Source organism: Papaver somniferum, chromosome 11 (assembly GCF_003573695.1).
Source record: "Papaver somniferum cultivar HN1 chromosome 11, ASM357369v1, whole genome shotgun sequence".
Classification (NCBI taxonomy): Eukaryota; Viridiplantae; Streptophyta; class Magnoliopsida; order Ranunculales; family Papaveraceae; genus Papaver; species Papaver somniferum.
This window is the reverse complement of record NC_039368.1, coordinates 19,754,987-19,776,625: the sequence shown is the minus strand read 5'-3', so window position 1 is coordinate 19,776,625 and position 21,639 is coordinate 19,754,987. Positions and strand designations below refer to the sequence as shown.

General features: G+C 44.3%; 1 protein-coding gene across 1 annotated transcript; it reads left to right on the top strand.

Annotated features, from left to right (window-relative positions):
• Nucleotides 1-7,602: 7,602 nt before the first annotated feature.
• On the top strand, nucleotides 7,603-8,339 carry LOC113324202. The gene is made up of 2 exons (XM_026572526.1): nucleotides 7,603-7,910; nucleotides 8,024-8,339. Exons 1-2 carry the CDS (start codon nucleotides 7,603-7,605, stop codon nucleotides 8,337-8,339), a joined length of 624 nt encoding a protein of 207 aa, XP_026428311.1.
• The last annotated feature ends 13,300 nt before the right edge of the window (nucleotides 8,340-21,639 follow it).

The window sequence follows — 21,639 nt, the reverse complement described above, 5'->3', positions numbered from 1 at the left end:
GCATCACCCAACGCCAAGAGGGCTCATTTTGTAGCTACTACTAGGGGTGAGCATTCAGGATCAAACTGACCCATATGTTTTTTTTTTACATGTGGGTGTCCGCTTCGTACACTAATGGATTGGATGTAGGTGCGGAGTTAAAAAAATCCATTGGACATCCACATCCACTAAGCTAATAGTTATTATTTTTTTCATACGAATGTCTTGTTCATTAATATTGATATTAGTTGGTTAGTTGAAGTACTAGTATATAAATTTCCTGACATTATTATATCATAATTAGATAAAATTAGAAATGTTATTATTAAATGAAATTGATGAGTTTCTTTACTAGTATTTGACGGGAAGTTGAGTTTCTTTACTATTATTTGATGGGTGAGTAAAGGAAACGTTGGTAAAAGTTATGTTATGTGAGTGAATATTAGAAATCATGACAACGGACCAACGATAATGTGATCTTAATTCAAGGAAATAAGAACTCCCAATTTCACATATTTTGTTATACTCCTCAGAGAAGAACAACTCTTAGACCTAAATGGTCAGACTTATAAACATTGATTGGATAATTTTTATTGATGCAAACTTTAAGAAATAAAACTATTCCACAGGCTATGCTTTTATCCTTTACTCGGTGGATCAAGAGACTTTCATGCATATTTCAGGGGGGTCAGAGTGGACATCCTCGGTGTGTCATGTAGAAAAAAAAACCTTGTGTTGATGGTGGTTTTTAGCTTAGGGTTAAAATCGTAAAACTGTACATCTGACATGATGTCACTACGACCACTAGCGCATTTATTGAATCAATCAGCATGCCCACGTAAGAATTACCAGGGCACCCTTTTTTTATTCATGCATCATGTTTCGCGACAGAACCCTTAGTATTGACCGACATCATCTTCGTATATACCAAACCCTAATTCTCATACTACCGTGCCAATGGCAAACCATGCCAGTCACGTCTCCGCGCCAAGGCATGCCAACTATGCCAGCCGCGCCACCGTGCCAATGGCAAACCATGCCAGCCACATCTCTGCGACAAGGCATGCCAACCATGCCATCCGCGCCACCATGCCAATGGCAAACCATACCAGCCACGTCTCTGCGCCAAGGCATGCCAACCATGCCAGCCGCGCCACCGTGCCAATGGCAAACCATGCCATCCACGTCTCCGCGCCAAGGCATTCCAACCATGCCAGCCGCGCCACCGTGCCAATGGCAAACCATGCCAGCCACGTCTCCGTGCCAAGGCATGCCAACCATGCCAGCCACGTCTCCGCGCCAATGCATGCCAACCATGACAGCCGCGCCACCGTGCCAATGGCAAACCATGCCAGCCACGTCTCCGCGCCAAGGCATGCCAACCATGCCAGCCGCGCCACCGTGCCAATAGAAAACCATGCCAGCCACGTCTCCGCGCCAAGGCATGCTAACCATGCCAGCCGCGCCACCGTGCCAATGGAAAAACATGCCAGCCACGTCTCCGCGCCAAGGCATGTCAGTCGCGCCACCGTGCCAATGGCAAACCATGCCAGCTACATCTCCATGCCAAAGCCATGTCGGCCCTACTACATGCCGTTGGCTGACAAAATGAAGGGTTGCAACAATCAACAACCACCCTTCCATCTGAGATGCAAATATTAGCCATCCAAGGTCGTCAGCTAACGCGTGGTAACCTTTGGCCCAACGCCAAGCCCTAATTTTGGCCGCGCCCAAACTATGCCAAAACCCTAATTTTTGGCCGCGCCTAAACTATGCCAAAATCCTAGCTTGGCCACGCCTATACCATGCCATGCCGGCCTTTCTTCACGGTTGCCAAAACGAAGGATTGCAATAATCAACAGCCACCCTTTCCATCTAAGATGCAAATCCTAGCCGTCCAAGGTCACCAGCTAACGCATGGTAACCTTTTGCCCAACGCCAAGCCCCAATTTTGGTCGTGCCCAAACTATGCCAAAACCCTAGTTTTTGGACGCGCCTAAACTATGCCAAAATCTTAGCTTGGCCACGTCTAAACCATGCCATGCCGTCCTTTCCTTCACGGATGCCAAAACGAAGGGTTCCAACAATCAACGGCCACCCTTCCATCTAAGATGCAAATCTTAACCGTCCAAGGTCTCCAGCTAACGCGTGGTAACCTTTGGCCCAACGTCAAGCCCCAATTTTGGCCGCGCCCAAACTATGCCAAAACCCTAGTTTTTGGCCGCGCCTAAACTATGCCAAAATCCTAGCTTGGCCACGCCTAAACCATGCCAGCCGCACCACATGTACCAATGGCATGCCGTGCAACCTTTCCGCGCCAAGGCATGCCAACCATGCCACATGTGCCAATGGCATGCCGTGCAACCTTTCCGCACCAAGGCATGCCAACCATGTCGCATGTGCCAATGGCATGCCGAGCCACATCTCCGCGCCCAAAGCATACCAACCACGCCGGCGCTCCACATGTGCCAATGGCATGCGAACCACATCTCCACGCCAAGGCATGCCAACCATGCCAGCCGCACCGTCGTGCCAAAACCATGCCGTCCTTTCCTCCATGTCGTTAGCTGCCAAAACGAAGGGTTGCGACAATCAACGGCCACCCTTCCATTTAATATGCAGATCTTAGCCGTCCAAGGTCACCAACTAACGCGTGGCAACCTTTGGCCCAACGCCAAGCCCTAATTTTGGCCGCGCCCAAACTATGACAAAACCCTAGTTCTTGGCCGCGCCTAAACTATGCCAAAATCCAAGCTTGGCCATGCCTAACCATGTCAAAGCCATGCCGGCCATGATTTCATGCCGTTGGCTACCGAACGAAGGGTTACAATAATCAACGACTACCTTTCCTCTCAAGATGCAAATCTCGACCGTCGAGAGTCACCACCGAGCCGGAAAGTCTCCCAAGCTCAACTTTCCAAACAGCAACAACATGCTACATGTTTTCCACGAAAAAACTCGAGACATCAACACATGTCGCAAACTGGGGGATGCTTATTAGGGTATTGGTTTGGCAGTTTACAGCATGCGGCGCACACTACACCCGTTACAACACAGTGTCATAAGAATGAGGCGGTTAGTAAGTACATGGAGTAATGGTGAAAATCTTTCCTTCATTATGGAACATCAATTCTAGGCGTTACCAGTTACCACCTCCTCCCATTTACTCATCTGTTTCCATTTCTTACGAGATCAGAGTACGTTTCACTTTGACTTGTATAAATAGGTCTTAATTATTACCACCGAACAACAGGTTTTGGTCAGGAGCATACAACACTCAGAAATCACATGTTAGCTTTCCCATCTGTTAGCTTACGCTTTCTGATACAAGTCAAAACAACTACTCTTCCAGAATCAACTATTCTGGTCTCAACACTCTCTTCGCTTCCCTCCTCGAAACCAACCCTTCTCCTTCACTTTGTGGCCGAAGCAAGTATGGAACGACCATTTCTTGGTTTAGGCCGGATTTGTACAGATTGATCTCTCGAATCTAAAGTACTCCCTTGTAGTACATTGTTTAGGGTTTAGACTCGTTTCTCACCCACAAAACAGGAAATTACCGAAACTAGCAGAAACTGTTTTCACCCTCAAACAATTGACGACCACAGCGGGAGGGTTAATCTTTCGGTTACAATACCAATTTCAGATTACGCCTATTAACTTCGACTCAGGAAAATGGTCGGTTTTAGGGCTGAATCCGTGCCCCCAAGTTCCACTCAGGAAAATGACAATGTTCCCTTTCCCAACGCATCATCCAACAACCCAATCGACAGAGAAAATCCAAGGCTGATCGACTTGGCGCGGGTTCAGGAGATCCACACTAAAAATATGGATCTGATGAAAGAGGCGATTAACATCATACTCGACTTCCTTATCAACTTAACGTTAGGTTTGAATGATCCACCTGCCCCGGAAACTCCAGGACTGGGGACTAACGTCCCAGACGTTCACTCCCAAGTCAACATCTTCACTACCAATTAGAAACCAGTGGGCCAGGATGCGGCCTCATTGATGGAAAGTTTATGTGAACTCTTACATCTTTCGAAGGATCAACGGATGGAGACGTTCACTGCCATCAATCGAATAGCATTAAACACGTCCCTGGTTCCTTCGCGTTTGGAAGCTTCAAGAATGCCAGAGACGTCCATCAACAATGTCACATTTACCGACGACGACATGATGGCAAAAGAAGGACATAACCGGGACCTACACGTCACCGCCCGCATCAAGGATGTGGAATTCAAAAGGGATCTCATCGACACGGGAGAATCCTCCAACGTCGTTACCCTCAGGAAGCTCAAAACGGCCAGGGTACGACCAAACGAAGTCGTGCGACAGTCCACTACGATGAATGACTTTGAATGCAACCAAACCAGCACGTATGGATACATCAACCTGAATCTATCATAAGGACCAGTCCATTCAAAGGTGAGGTTCGAGGTAATCGAGAAGGAGCCAGATTACCACATGATACTGGGAAGACCATGGCTCCACGACAACAGGATCGTTCCTTCGACATATCACCAGTGCCTGAAAACCATGCTAAACGGAGAAGTCATCCGCATCGCTGCGTCATTATCTCCCTATGCGCCGATCTGTGGCATGGAGATGTTTGAGCCAAGAAAGAGCCCGCAGACCACAACCAACAAAACTCACCACATTCCACTTCCAAAATGGGCGTCAATTGAAGAAAGCAGTGGGCTTGCACCGTTTCACGGAAAAACCCGGTCTCACATCACCTCTTCGAAAGAGAGACGCGCCAACCTACACCCGCCAAATCGGAGTTTGGCTCACGCCCGTACCAAGCGAGAGTGGACTTTTATCATGAGCCATGATGAAGAAGGGAAAGCCGTATATCAGCGTCGTTGTTAGAAATTAACAGGAGAGACTACCACACAGTCTCTCCGCCCAACAGGATGCAAACATAGTAATGAGCCGCGAGAGGAAGTACCTGACGCACTACAACAGCTGCAAGACGGAACCAACTCCACCATAGACGAACTTGAGGTTGTTAATGTCGGGAGTGAGGAATCTCCGCGACCCATCAGCTCGACTCTGTGCGCAGACGAACGCGCAAAGCTGGTAGACCTTCTCAAGGAATATCAAGACGTATTCGCATGGACATATGAGGAAATGCCTGGCTTGGACGAGAAGCTGGTCACTCACCATCTACACGTGATACTCAGATCCAAACCGGTCAAACAAACCCTGAGACAATTCCGGAATGATGTGGAAGAACAGATTAAGATAGAGATTCAAAAGCTATTGGCGGCTGGTTTCATCAAGCCGATTCACCATCCTACTTGGTTGGACAACGTAGTTCCGGTAAAAACTAAGAACGGCCATATCAGATGTTGTGTCGATTTTAGAGATCTGAACAAATGTTGCCTTGAAGATGACTTTTCACTTCCCAACATTGATATGCTGGTAGAAGCCACCAGTGGACATGGTATGTTCTCTTTCATGGATGGATACAGCGGATACAATCAAATAAAGATGTCCGAACACGACGCAAGTAAGACGGCTTTTCGAACTCCTCTCGGAAACTTTTACTACACTGTGATGCCCTTCGGTTTGAAAAACGCTGGCGCCACATACCAACGCTCCATGACCACTATTTTTCATGACATGATGCACAAGCAAGTCGAAGATTATGTAGATGACATAGTGGTTAGCCCATGCGGAGATTCTGCGGCAGGTGTTTGAAAGGTGTCTCTAGTACAAACTGAAGATGAATCCATTTAAGTGTGCTTTTGGTGTCTCTTCGGGCAAGTTCCTAGGTTTCCAGGTAACCGAGGGAATTAAAGTCGACCCAATCAAAATGCAAGCCATCCTCACAATGCCACCACCGCGAACTGTGAAAGAACTCCATAGTTTCATGGGTAAAATAAATTACATTCGTCGCTTTATACCGGGATTGGCTCAACTAGTTGCTTCGTTTACCCCCTTACTGAAGAAAGGAGCAAGCTTTGTCTGGACCGCGCTACAACATGAGGCGTTTCGGAAGATTCAGCAAACATTGTCTTTCCCAGCCATCATGAGGTCTCCCATACAAGGAAAACTGTTGCACCTCTACACTGCTTTTAATGACACTGCTGTCGGAGCTCTCCTTGCCCAAGAAGATGATGAAGGGATCGAGCATCTCATATACTACTTCAGTCGCACTTTAAGAGGTGTCGAGATCAGATACCCCAAAGCAGAAAAGGCGTGCTTGGCACTGATCCACTCCATCCAGAAATTCAGATATTACCTGCTTTCCAAAAAAGTGGTGCTGATATCTAAGTCTGATCCTGTGAAGTTCCTCCTCTCAAAACCGGCCCTGATAGGAGGCCAGTCAAATGGCTCCTCCAAATGTCAGAATTCGACATAACATGCGCTTCCCCGAGAGCTAACAAATGGAAAGCAGTTGCCGACTTGCTGCAGCGTTCCCGGGAGAGAATACCACGACACTACACGAGGACCTCCCTGGAGATTTTCTGGAAATCTCTTTCATCCAAGAAGAAACATGGCTACTATTTTTCGACGGCTCCGCCACCCCTAACAACGGTACCGGGGGAGCAGGTGTGGTTCTAGTATCCCCAGCCAATGAAGTCTCCTCGCACTCCTTCAAGCTAGACTTCCCATGCACCAATAATTCAACAGAATATGAAGCCTTTCTCATCGTATTGTCATTGGCTAAACAAGCTGGAGCCACGCGTCTGGACATAAGAGGGGATTCTAAATTACTTGTCAACCAGGTGAATGGAGTATACACACTGAAGGAAGTAACCTTGGCCCCGTATATAGCCGAGGCACAAAAGCTACTAAATTACTTCGCCGACGCGACTATAACGCATGTTAGGCGCAGCGCCAACCACCATGCTGATTGCCTAGCCGCACTAGCATCGAAACTACAATTCGAAGGTTTTGAGGAAACCCTGACAGTGAAGGGACGAACCGTGGCTTTAACATGGATTTCGCAACCTGAAAAGGCTGAAGCCAGAGGCTGGAGAACACCGATTATCCAAGATATTAACAGCTCGCTTTCCCAGGGAAAGGTCAGTCTCAAAACTTTACAAAATTTCTTCATGCTCCGAGGAGTGCTGTACCACCGAAACCCAGACGGTTCCTTGTCAAGATGCCTCTGAGAGGAAGAGGCGCAACAACAACTCAACCGCGTCCACGACGAAGTTTGCGAGGTAACATTAGTGGTAACACTTTATCGCCGTTTGCGACGCCTTGGCTACTACTGGCCAGAAATAGAGGCTCAATCTCGGTTACTTCAAAAAACATGTTCCAATTGTCAAGCGCCGCCGCATCAATTGGAAGTCGTCAATATTGGCCACGCCGGGGACTGGCAGGAGCCATACATCAGTTACCTTCGCAACGGTGTACTCCCCACCGACAAGAAATGCACAGCCAAGGTAAAACAAAGGTCTAAGAGATTCATATTCCACGAGGGAATCTTATATCGTAAAAGCTTTGAAGGAAGTTTGCTACGGTGTTTGAACGAGGTATAAATCCCAATCATGCCGAAAAAATGCACGAAGGCGAACACCAAGGAAAACAGAAGTTATTTCTCGAGATACACGAGAAATACTACTGGACGACCATGAAGGATGATGCAGCTGTTTTTGTTCAGAGATGTCAAAATGTCAAATTCACGGAAACCTTATCCATGTACCTTCGACTCCTCTGCATTCAATAAGCAGTTCGTGGCCCTTTTACAGCTGGGGACTCGACATCATTGGAAAGATCAACCCGCCGTCTTCAAAGCATCACGAGTACATAATAACGGCAACTGAATATTCCACCAAATGGGTTGAAGCCATACCTTTACGAGGAACTACTGGAGCCACAATCGCGGCATTCATTAAGGAGCACATCATCTGGCGATTCGGCGTGCCTAAACATATCATCACCGACAACGCACTTCTTTCGTCAACAAGCAAGTACGAGAATTACTTGAAGAATATGGAATTAAGCAAGTCTTCTCCACCATGTACTATCCCCAAGGAAACGGATAGGCTGAAAGCACTAACAAAACTTTGATCTGAATCCTTAGTCAGACAATGCATGATAATCCTCGGACATGGCACGAACAATTACCAATGGCACTCTGGGCGTATCAGACATCACCAAGAAGCTCCACTGGCACCTCTCCCTACTCCCTTGTCTACGACGCCGATGTCGTCCTCCCAGCAGAAGTTGAAATCCCATCAGCTAGGATTGCCGAAGCAGGCGGAGTTCGATGGAATGAAGCCGAAGCATTGAGCGCCAGGGTAACAGAATTGGACACTATGGATTCCAGAAGATCCAAGGAGGAAGAGAACGCACAAGCGTACAAAATAGGGTTTCCAGAGCATATAATAAAACTGTGAAGCCTCGGGTTTTTCAAGTGGAAGATTTGGTACTGAAGACTGCCAAACACATCCAGCAAGACGCGTCCGCACCAAAATTCTCCCCAAAATGGGAAGGGCCTTATATAGTCACGAAGGCGTACAACAGTGGGTGCTACAAGGTCACTAAGGAAGATGGAGAAAAACCGGAAGCGGTCATCAACGGAAAGTGGCTCAAGGCATACTACGCCTGACCTCCACCTCGCTCCTCGTCGTGTCATAACCACGGATAGCCAGGCACCATTCCGTTTTCCTCTCATATCTCAGTTATCAAGTTTCTTTTCTTTTGTTTAATTGAAGCAAACAAATAAATTTCTCTTATCTTTCAAAAAAAAAATGCTCGAGACCCAGAAAGAAAACAAACATCTCGCAACCACATACCTCAGAAAATCCCATCCAACAGATTGTAATTCCTCGAAAGCATCATATTCAACCGGTTTTGATACCTTTCGGTTCTACTCTTCAAGTTCTGGATTGACTCTTCCACCTTCTGTGACTCCATGGCCAGAGCCTGCTCCTCTTCCAAAATATCCTTTGCAGCAGGGACCACATCAGCAAGAATACCGGCTCTGTCGACCTTCACAATATCAAGACGATGCCGTAACCAACTCACGTTGAACTTCAAGGATTCACAAGTAGACATATGTTCTCCCATTTTTGAATAGTTGATTCCACGACGGCACAGATAGACATACTTTCCATTTCAGCGACCATAGACAAGAGACAATTCACTGTAGAAACCAAGGCAGACGAGCAATATTTCACCGCACTCCTGGTGGCGATGTGGCCATATCTCCTCCATATCTTTGTGTAAAGAGTCACGAATTCCTTCCGTACCAGAAACCCACTGACATTGCGGTAGTTTGAGGATAAATACTTCATGCGGATTCCGAATGACAAACCTGCATTGGGATACTCATGACAAGAAATTCCTAAATCGACGTTTTCCATATCTGCAGCGGTTGGCAGGTGGTGGGCCCGGGAAAGCGTATAAAATTGAAGCGAAATGAAACAGGCCTACAGTAATACCGCAAGTGCACGGTTGTCAGTTGTATCTCGTGCAAGTACGGGTCGATCCACAGAGACTGGGAGTGTTTTGGAGTTTTCTAGCTATTTTGGGCTCTAAATTGCTATTGTTGGGCTTTGGGTACCAATGGATTTTGGTAACCAATGGGTTATGATTGTGCTTTGGGCCTTTGAGTTCTTTGGGAATGAACTGGGCTTTAGCTTTAGCCTATCAGTAAACTAGGCTTTGGAGAGAACTGTAGACTGGGCTCAATGATCTTGAAGTGCTCTTAGGCTCAGTGGTTTTGAAATGAATTAAACTGGGGTTTTGATGTGAGCTAAGCTTTGATTGAGTTGGGATTTCACAGTGAACTGGGCCTGTCTTTAACCTTAAGAGTTTACAGTGGGCTTAAAGCAGAAGAGAAGTGACAGAGCTGAGAGCAAAGTGGGCAGTAACAAGAGAGCAGTGAACAAGAATGGTAAAGAAAGACAGTGAGCAAACAGAAAGTGACAGTGAGGAAGTAACAAAGTGAAACAATGTATGTACAAGGCCAACATGAGAGGGTATTTACAGGGTAGTGACAAGAGAGGACTGGTACTGTGGACAGCACAGGCAAAGGAAGAGAGGTACAACAGCAGCAGTAGGGTAATGCAGGCTGGGCAGGGAAGCAAAACAGGGCAGAACAAGGCAAAACAGGGCAATATATCAAAGGGAAAGTGGACAATGGCAATGGAGATAGTGTCATTATATACAATGTGGCAATATATACAATGATAAAACAACAGTGATCTACATGTGCATATTAACAATGGCATGGTAGTGGCAATGTGGTAGTGATAAATCAAGACAGTTGCAAACCAAGGCCTAAGCCAAGGGCAATGGCATGGGAAGAACAGGGCACAAAACAGTTATAAAAACAGCTATAAAAACAGTGATAAGAAGCCACAAAAACAGATAGATAACAAAGAAGAACAGGAAAGATGCTAGGCAGTGGCTGTTTTTGGTTAAATCCTTGTCCCTAATGGAGCTAGGTGGAGGTTCTAGCCTGCCTATGTTCCAGGGCATACATAAATGGAATGGAAGGAGAAGAAGCTTGTCCAACTGTTTTACTCCTAGCATTGACTGTCTTTTAACAGCACAATCAATCACAAGCAACAGTGGACACTAAATTCCTCCATTTCTCAATCAGCTCAATTTACATGAATTCTAACCTAAACCTCCACCACTAACAGTGAACAACAAGTGATAAGAAAGGCACAAAACAGCAAACAACAATGGAGATAAACAGTGAAGCAAAGACAATAAAATGACAGTGTAATAAACCAAGGCCTAAGCCAAGGGCAGTGATGTGAAGAAAACAGTGAAGTAGAAATAAGAAAACAATGAAGACAAGAGGATGATCACTAGGACGTTGAATCCACCATTAACCTAAGGGATATTCTAATCACAGCTAAAATAATTACCAAAGTGCTAATTGTCTGATTAAAGCACAACTAGTCTAAGGGCTTAGCAACACTGAACATGAGCTGCACATGATGAAGACTATCTCAGCTGGTTCATAATTTCATCTAGTCCTAGCATTTGGGATTCAGAACATACATAACAGAAACAGTACAGAACATTACATCAAATGGAGAAACTGAACAATACACAGAACATGGAAAAACATGGATAGCAAAACATGGATAGCAAAACATGAATTGAAACAAGATAAACTAAAACTGAATTTGGAATTAAAATTGAAAATTAAAATTAAATCTACAAATACAAAACAGGGAAGAAAAATCTACCCAAGAGGAACTGGCTAGTCCAGCCCTCATGGGGATACACTGGCTAGTCCAGAGATATCCAATACAACACCCCAAAGCCTCTATTTATACCCAATTCCCCCAATTTAGGGTTTTACACAATTCCCTCAAAAATTCCCAAAACAGTTGAAATTAGGGTTTGGTATTCTCACCTAATTCGCTGAAATCAATCCCAATTAACGTCGACCCATGCCTTGTAATCTCTTCCTGCTCCATTCCCATGCGCCAACTGCTACTCTAGACTCACCTATTTGACTGATTTCTCACCTAGGGTTTCAGAGAAAAGAATGGTGAGAAATCAGTGAAATAGAGGGCTAGAGAGAGGGGTATTAGGTGGTTTAGGTAATATAGGTGGTTGTGATGATGGTATGGTGGTTGCATGGTGGTTGTAGCAGGTGAAGAAGGTGGTGGTGATGATGGTGGTGCGGCAGGTGAAGGTGGTGGAGTTGCAGAGAGGGATGAGGTCGATGGAAAGAAGGGGAGGGGCTGTTTGTTTGGGTAGTATAGGGTTTGGTGTTAGAGTGTTGATCGGGGATATCAAGTTGGATGATCTTCAAAGCTAGGCCGTGGGATGTGGAGTTGATAGAACAATCTGACGGCGAGATGGAGTGGAGCTTGTAGCTACCGTCGGATGCATAGATACAACGAAACCGACGGCGCAAGATGGAGTTAGGTACTGTGGTGTTAAGCGGAAGTATTGAGATTTGATGCATAGTCAAAGAAGCGACCGTAGGATTCAAATGCAATCTAATCTGAAGGCTTAGAATTTAGGCACTATGATTTGACAAGAACTTCAGATTTTGATGCACTATAGTGAAGCGACCATCGGATTCAGATGTAATCTAATCTGACGGCTGAAGATGGGGCGGGTATGGATATAGAAAATGGGTTTGGGTAAGGGTTTTGGGCCTTGGGTATGCCAAGCCCATATCTTCTTTAAGAACAATTCTTCCTTCTTGAGCCCATTCCTAACTTTTTGGTCTTGTGCGCACCATTCTTTGCGGCTTCCTTGCGTAATTTCTTCCGGCTTTTGACCACTCTTCAGCTCTTTTCCGCTCCGCAAGTCATCCATACTTTATTTATTACCTAAAAATATAAAATTAAGTAAGAAAAATATTTATTCTTGAAAACAATGAAAATACAGAATATGGGATAAAATGTAGAATTAATGCACAAAGGATGAGTTAAATGCCAACAAAAAGGGATAAATATATACAATATTTGGCACTCATCAAATACCCCCAAACCTGAATTTTACTTGTCCTCAAGTAAAACAAAACTAAGGAAATCCTAACTATACCACTGTCGCTGGTCTCTCGAATGCATTTAGCGTATGCACTAAGCCTTTTAAACCACTAAGTGTCCCTAGTGGACGAGTGAAGTCTCGTGAAGGTTTGCTTAGAACGTACCTACAAAGTTCTAGGTCAAAATATAAGCTCAGATTCCATCAAATATGACATGTGCAAGTCAGTTTAAGCTCACAGCAAAATGGAGATGTCAATCTAGCTATCAAAGGCACAATCCTAGCACTGTTAACAACTAAAGACACGTGATAAGAGTGTAAAGTGTGTCTACACATGTTTCTAGAATGACCTGAAGTTATGACTACTAACCACCAAGAGATAGTTTTTAGGCTAAGAACCGAATTCTAAGCCAAGCTAGCTGTCCGGCTTTACGAGAATTGTGAATGTTCACCCAATGAGTTGGTGATATTTCAGTTTACCCGCGTTATACATCGATGGTTGCACCCTCCTTGCTTATTACAAGACTATTTACAACAAAAAGATGACTCTTATTTACATTGATTACTCTCTTTTATTTTTGGAACAAGAGAGAATATTGTCTTTAACATGACAAAACATGGAATAAATAAATACTTGATTGAATTTTTTTTTTTGTTTTTTTAAAGAAGAAATAACTTTGATTTTTACAACATAGTGACACTTTTGATACATGAACAAAAAGAAAAACATAATTACATGACTCTTAGCAAGAGGTGGCCCTTATCGAATGCATCCGGTCAAATTCTATGGTTGCTTTTCTTAACGTATCCTCCAACTTCTATCCCAGCCAACCAAAGAACAAGCTAGTCAAGTCTCATTCAGTATTCTAAAGTGATTGGCAATCTAACTTCCTATCAAACACCTTGAAGATCGAGGCTATACATGTATTGGTAGATCGTGCGCGTGCAAGTTTCTTATCACTATGTGAATTGTGCTAGAATCAGGGTGCCTAAATATCTAGACTAAGACTCCTAATAATTACATATTTGCACAAGAGTCAACATTTCAAGGTAAATGAGCTCCATTTTTATGTTTTTATCATTTTTCTAATTTTTTTGGAATTTTTCAATTTTTTCAAAAAGATGGAGTTTTGTTTTCAATTATGGCATATTATCGTGGTATCTACTCTATACCCCCAAACCTAAACTAAACATTGTCCTCAATGTTTAAAAATATGGAAAGAATTAAAATGCAACATATGGAAAGGGACATGCTGAGTAGAGTAAAAGGAGAGAGAATACCCGATTTCGGCGAAAGCAGAATTAAAACTCCGTTATCCAAGGCAAAACTCCAACATATTCGGAGTCACATTGGATGAGCAAAAAATATATACAAAAGGAAATTTAACTAACACATTATCTACAAGAAAATTTGGTTTTTAATGGGATTGGACTTTTGGGGAAAATTTTGGTTTTGTCGGAGACATTTGGAAACTTTTTTTTTTTTTTTTTTAAAAAAAAAGAAAATAAAATTTGGTTTTTGAATGGGAGCAAGCCCACTGTTGGTTTTGTGTTTGCTTTGGCTCAGCTGGTTTGAAAACGTTTGGTGAAACTGAGTCCAAAATCTCGGCCTAGAATTTGGGTACTCGGCCCACTAACGAGTTAACCTAGCGGGATCGGTTACAAGCTCAGCTGGGTTTAAAAACCCAGAATACAAAATACCAGTCCAAATTAAACAAGCTCACAAAAATTAAATACAAGCCCACAAATTAAACAAACAAGCCCACAAAAATTAATTACAAACCCAACAGAAAATAAAAAGCCCAAAAATTGGCTTTAATATTACAAGCCCACAATTAAAAATTGGAAGCCCACAATTCGGGTTCTCTTAAATGGGTTACCTTTTAAGCACAGCCCAGCTGCTCTGATATTGTTGCAAAAACCCAGTTGGGCTTTGGTTCTTTTCCTTGGTGGCGTCCCAGCAGAGGAAAAACTGGTTCAGAACAGCAGGTCCAACAGCAAATGAAGTGAAGCAGATGCAGATGCAAATGCTATGCAGTGAAATGCAAAAATAGCTAATAAAACTACTAGAGAAACAAACCGAGTCCCCGGCAACGGCGCCAAAAACTTGGTGGGCCCGGGAAAGAGTATAAAATTGAAGCGAAATGAAACGGGCCTACAGTAATACCGCAAGTGCACGGTTGTCAGTTGTAGCTCGTGCAAGTACGGGTCGATCCACATAGACTGGGAGTGTTTTGGAGTTTTCTAGCTATTTTGGGCTCTAAATTGCTATTGTTGGGTTTTGGGTACCAATGGATTTTGGTAACCAATGGGTTATGATTGTGCTTTGGGCCTTTGAGTTCTTTGGGAATGAACTGGGCTTTAGCTTTAGCCTATCAGTAAACTAGGCTTTGGAGAGAACTGTAGACTGGGCTCAATGATCTTGAAGTGCTCTTGGGCTCAGTGGTTTTGAAATGAATTAAACTGGGGTTTTGATGTGAGCTAAGCTTTGATTGAGTTGGGCTTTCACAGTGAACTGGGCCTGTCTTTAACCTTAAGAGTTTACAGTGGGCTTAAAGCAGAAGAGAAGTGACAGAGCTGAGAGCAAAGTGGGCAGTAACAAGAGAGCAGTGAACAAGAATGGTAAAGAAAGACAGTGAGCAAACAGAAAGTGACAGTGAGGAAGTAACAAAGTGAAACAATGTATGTACAAGGCCAACATGAGAGGGTATTTACAGGGTAGTGACAAGAGAGGACTGGTACTGTGGACAGCACAGGCAAAGGAAGAGAGGCACAACAGCAGCAGTAGGGTAATGCAGGCTGGGCAGGGAAGCAAAACAGGGCAGAACAAGGCAAAACAGGGCAATATATCAAAGGGAAAGTGGACAATGGCAATGGAGATAGTGTCATTATATACAATGTGGCAATATATACAATGATAAAACAACAGTGATCTACATGTGCATATTAACAATGCATGGTAGTGGCAATGTGGTAGTGATAAATCAAGACAGTTGCAAACCAAGGCCTAAGCCAAGGGCAATGGCAGGGGAAGAACGGCACAAAACAGTTATAAAAACAGCTATAAAAACAGTGATAAGAAGCCACAAAAACAGATAGATAACAAAGAAGAACAGGAAAGATGCTAGGCAGTGGCTGTTTTTGGTTAAATCCTTGTCCCTAATGGAGCTAGGTGGAGGTTCTAGCCTGCCTATGTTCCAGGGCATACATAAATGGAATGGAAGGAGAAGAAGCTTGTCCAACTGTTTTACTCCTAGCATTGACTGTCTTTTAACAGCACAATCAATCACAAGCAACAGTGGACACTAAATTCCTCCATTTCTCAATCAGCTCAATTTACATGAATTCTAACCTAAACTTCCACCACTAACAGTGAACAACAAGTGATAAGAAAGGCACAAAACAGCAAACAACAATGGAGATAAACAGTGAAGCAAAGACAATAAAATGACAGTGTAATAAACCAAGGCCTAAGCCAAGGGCAGTGATGTGAAGAAAACGTGAAGTAGAAATAAGAAAACAATGAAGACAAGAGGATGATCACTAGGACGTTGAATCCACCATTAACCTAAGGGATATTCTAATCACAGCTAAAATAATTACCAAAGTGCTAATTGTCTGATTAAAGCACAACTAGTCTAAGGGCTTAGCAACACTGAACATGAGCTGCACATGATGAAGACTATCTCAGCTGGTTCATAATTTCATCTAGTCCTAGCATTTGGGATTCAGAACATACATAACAGAAACAGTACAGAACATTACATCAAATGGAGAAACTGAACAATACACAGAACATGGGGATAACAAAACATGGATAGCAAAACATGAATTGAAAAAGATAAACTAAAACTGAATTTGGAATTAAAATTGAAAATTAAAATTAAATCTACAAATACAAAACAGGGAAGAAAAATCTACCCAAGAGGAACTGGCTAGTCCAGCCCTCATGGGGATACACGGCTAGTCCAGAGATATCCAATACAACACCCCAAAGCCTCTATTTATACCCAATTCCCCCAATTTAGGGTTTTACACAATTCCCTCAAAATTCCCAAAACAGTTGAAATTAGGGTTTGGTATTCTCACCTAATTCGCTGAAATCAATCCCAATTAACGTCGACCCATGCCTTGTAATCTCTTCCTGCTCCATTCCCATGCGCCAACTGCTACTCTAGACTCACCTATTTGACTGATTTCTCACCTAGGGTTTCAGAGAAAAGAATGGTGAGAAATCAGTGAAATAGAGGGCTAGAGAGAGAGATGGTAGGTATTAGGTGGTTTAGGTAATATAGGTGGTTGTGTGATGATGGTATGGTGGTGCATGGTGGTTTTAGCAGGTGAAAGGTGGTGGTGATGATGGTGGTGCGGCAGGTGAAGGTGGTGGAGTTGCAGAGAGGGATGAGGTCGATGGAAAGAAGGGGAGGGGATGTTTGTTTGGGTAGTATAGGGTTTGGTGTTAGAGTGTTGATCGGGGATATCAAGTTGGATGATCTTCAAAGCTAGGCCGTGGGATGTGGAGTTGATAGAACAATCTGACGGCGAGATGGAGTGGAGCTTGTAGCTACCGTCGGATGCATAGATACAACGAAACCGACGGCGCAAGATGGAGTTAGGTACTGTGGTGTTAAGCGGAAGTATTGAGATTTGATGCATAGTCAAAGAAGCGACCGTAGGATTCAAATGCAATCTAATCTGAAGGCTTAGAATTTAGGCACTATGATGTTTGACAAGAACTTCAGATTTTGATGCACTATAGTGAAGCGACCATCGGATTCAGATGTAATCTAATCTGACGGCTGAAGATGGGGGCGGGTATGGATATAGAAAATGGGTTTGGGTAAGGGTTTTGGGCCTTGGGTATGCCAAGCCCATATCTTCTTTAAGAACAATTCTTCCTTCTTGAGCCCATTCCTAACTTTTTGGTCTTGTGCGCACCATTCTTTGCGGCTTCCTTGCGTAATTTCTTCCGGCTTTTGACCACTCTTCAGCTCTTTTCCGCTCCGCAAGTCATCCATACTTTATTTATTACCTAAAAATATAAAATTAAGTAAGAAAAATATTTATTCTTGAAAACAATGAAAATACAGAATATGGGATAAAATGTAGAATTAATGCACAAAGGATGAGTTAAATGCCAACAAAAAGAGATAAATATATACAATATTTGGCACTCATCAGCAGGATCGGGCTCGAAGAAAGAGGGGTAACCAAGTCATCCTCATCAACGACGGTGACGCATTCTCTGACAGGATATCTCTACACAGAAGCAAAATCTTTTGTCATCCGTCAGCAAACAATGAAACATCCATTGACCAATGGAAGCATACCAGTATGATCTTCTTGATCCGGATGATCCGGGTGGGGGAATCGTTGCAAGAGTCAGGCCTCGCGCGCTTGACTGAAGAATCTAGCTGGCTCGAGGATGATTCACTTCTGGTTGACATGATAAAGAGATATGGACTCAACAAGAGGAAATCTTTGTTTTGAAACGAGAAGGACGATGCAGCTTCACCGGCACAAATATTGCGAAAACCCTAAAAGATGAAAGAGAAATGAAGGCCGAGTAGACGAAATATGACTACATCACGGACGGAAAATCAGCCTTAAACGAAGCCTCTCGTCAAAACCCTAATGGAAGGCAAAAAGAGGAAACGCGAGGGCGTGACACTTTGGAATTTGGATGAGGAAAGGATTTCCTGTCCGAGCTACGCATGGAAAGAGGCAATCGGGCCCGCAATGGCAAGCTTCACGGTATCAACAGTCCACGTCCATACCAAGCCAGCGCCCACGCCAAGCCAGCGCCAAATTTAGCTAACGACCCCGTTCCAAGCCGATACTATACCTGGCGGCTCCAACTCCAAGCCGCACAATGCCTACAGTTCCTAAGCCAAGTCATCAGTCTACATCTCACCACTTCACGGTCTAGCCAGCCACACCACAAATAGAATCTACGCAAATCCGACAACACGAGAATCACGAACTCTCCTTACTTATCGAAAAAGGTTAGTCAGGTCTTCTTGACCATCTTTTCACGACTTGTCATTTCGATTTTGTCCTTGATTATCACCAGCTTATGCTTACCTTGAAACAATGCTCCTGTTCCAAGCTAAGTAGGGGACTTAATGTTGATGGTGGTTTTTAGCTTAGTGTTAAATCGTAAAACCGTACATCTGACATGACGTCACTACGACCACTAGCGCATTTATTGAATCAATCAACATGCCCACGTAATAATTACCAGGGTACCCTTTTTTTTATATATGCGTCATGTTTCACGACAGAACCCTTAGTATTGACCGACATCATCTTCGTATATACCAAACCCTAATTCTCATACTACCGTGCCAATGGCAAATCATGCCAGCCACGTCTCCGCGCCAAGGCATGCCAACCATGCCAGCCACGTCTCTGCGCCAAGGCATGCCAACCATGCCAGCCACGCCACCGTGCCAATGGCAAACCATGCCATCCACGTCTCCGCGCCAAGGCATGCCAACCATGCCAGCCGCGCCACCTTGCCAATGTTAAAACCATGCCAGCCACGTCTCCGCGCGAAGGAATTCCAACCATGCCACCCGCGCCACCATGCCAATGGCAAACCATGCCAGCCACGTCTGCGTGACAAGGCATGCCAACCATGTCATCCGCGCCACCGTGCCAATGGCAAACCATGCCAGCCACGTCTCCGAGCCAAGGCATGCCAACCATGCCATCCGCGCCACCGTGCCAATGGCAAACCATGCCAGCCACGTCTCCGCGCCAAGGCACGCTAATCATGCCAGCTACGTCTCCGCGCCAAGGCATACCACCATGCCAGTCGCGCCACCGTGCCAATGGAAAACCATGCCAGCCACGTCTCCGCGCCAAGGCATGCCAGCCGCGCCACCGTGCTAATGGAAAACCATGCCAGCTATATCTCCATGCCAAAGCCATGTCGGCCCTACTACATGTCGTTGGCTGCCAAAACGAAGGGTTGCAACAATCAAAGGCCACCCTTCCATCTGAGATGAAAATCTTAGTCGTCCAAGGTCGCCAGCTAACGTGTGGTAACCTTTGGCCCAACGCCAACCCCTAATTTTGGCCGCGCCCAAACTATGCCAAAACCCTAGTTTGCCCGCGCCTAAACTATGCCAAAATCCTAGCTTGGCCACGCCTAAACTATGCCATGCCGGCCTTTCCTTTACGGCTGTCAAAACGAAGAGTTACAACAATCAGCGGCCACCCTTTCCATCTAAGATGCAAATCCTAGCCATCCAAGGTCGCCAGCTAACGCGTGGTAACCTTTGGCCCAACGCTAAGCCCCAATTTTGGCCGCGCCCAAATTATGCCAAAACCCTAGTTTTTGGTCGCGCCTAAACTATACCAAAATCCTAGATTGGCCACGCCTAAACCATGCCAGCCGCACTACATGTGCCAATGGCATGGTGTGCAACCTTTCCACGCCAAGGCATGCCAACCATGCCACATGTGCCAATGGCATGTCGTGCAACATTTCCGCTCCAAGTCATGCCAACCATGCCGCGCCACATCTCCGCTCCCAAAGCATACCAACCATGTCGGCGCTCCACATGTGCCAATGGCATGCCAGCCACATCTCCGCGCCAAGGCATGACAACCATGCCATCCTTTCCTCCATGTTGTTGGCTGACAAAACGAAGGGTTGCGACAATTAACGACCACCCTTCCATTTAAGATGCAGATCTTAGCTGTCTAAGGTCACCAGCTAACGCGTGGCAACCTTTGGCCCAACGTCAAGCCCTAATTTTGGTCGCGCCCAAACTGTGCAAAAACCCTATTTCTTGGCCGCGCCTAAACTATGCCAAAATCCAAGCTTGGCCACCCCTAACCATGTCAAAGCTGTGTCGTCCATGCTTTCATGCCGCTGGCTACCAAACGAAGGGTTGCAATAACCAACGGCTACCTTTCCTCTCAAGATGCAAATCTCGACCGTCGAGAGTCACTACCGAGCCGACAAGTCTCCCAAGCTCAACATTCCAAACAGCAATAACATGCTACATGTTTTCCACAAAAACACTCGAGACATCAACACATGTCACAAATTGGGGGATGCTCATTAGGGTATTGGTTTGGCGGTTTACAGCGTGCGGCGTACACTACGCCCGTTACTAGACAGTGTCATAAGAATGAGACGGTTAGTAAATACATGGAGTAATGGTGAAACACTTTCCTTCATTATGGAACATCAATTCCAGGCGTTACCAGTTACCACCTCCTCACATTTACTTATATGTTTCCATTTCTTACGAGATCAGAGTACATTTCACTTCGACTTGTATAAATAGATTTTACCTATTACCACTGAACAACAGGTTTTGGTTAGGAGCATACAACACTCAGAAATCACCTGTTAGCTTTCCCATTTGTTAGCTTACACTTTCTGATACAAGTGAAAACAACTACTCTTCCAGAATTAACTATTCTGGTCTCAACACTCTCTTCGCTTCCCTCCCCGAAACCAACCCTTCTCCTTCACTTTATGACCAAAGCAAGTCTGGAACGACTATTTCTTGGTTTAGGCCAGATTTGTACAGATTGATCTCTCGAATCTAAAGTACTCCCTTACAGTACATTATTTAGGGTTTAGACTCGTTTCTCACACACGACACACGAAATTACCGAAACCAACAAAAACTGTTTTCACCCTCAAACACCTTGTTAAAGGTTAATCGTTTAAGAGAGAACATCTTGTCAAGTGTCTCCATATAAACAAATTGCAAAGATCTGATAGATTCAATCAACAAGGTAAGCACTGAAACTCCCTGGACTGCAGAAACCACCATGCAGGAAGCCACCACAATATTGGAAAAATTACCCCAAACTCATAACAAATACATAAGCAGAAAACATAACACTGCAGCGGACTACATAGCTAAAGAAGTGAGTTTTAAAGAATCTTCAACATATATCATCTCATATACAATAACAAGTTTAAAATCAGGTATCCTTTCCAATATTTTTGATATATAAACGAAATTGTATACTTATTGTACTACATTTTTTAGTCATAAAATTTAACATTTCCATAAAACAAAATATATTTTGTGGAAGAGTTACATCAATCAAGTATATCGTAATAGAAATACAAAAAAAAAATACAAATACAAAAACAAAGTATTAAATACATGTATTCTATTGAGGAAATCGATGATGTTAGAGGGATGGTGTGGAACTTCTGATTCCACCATCTGACTTTTAGTTCTT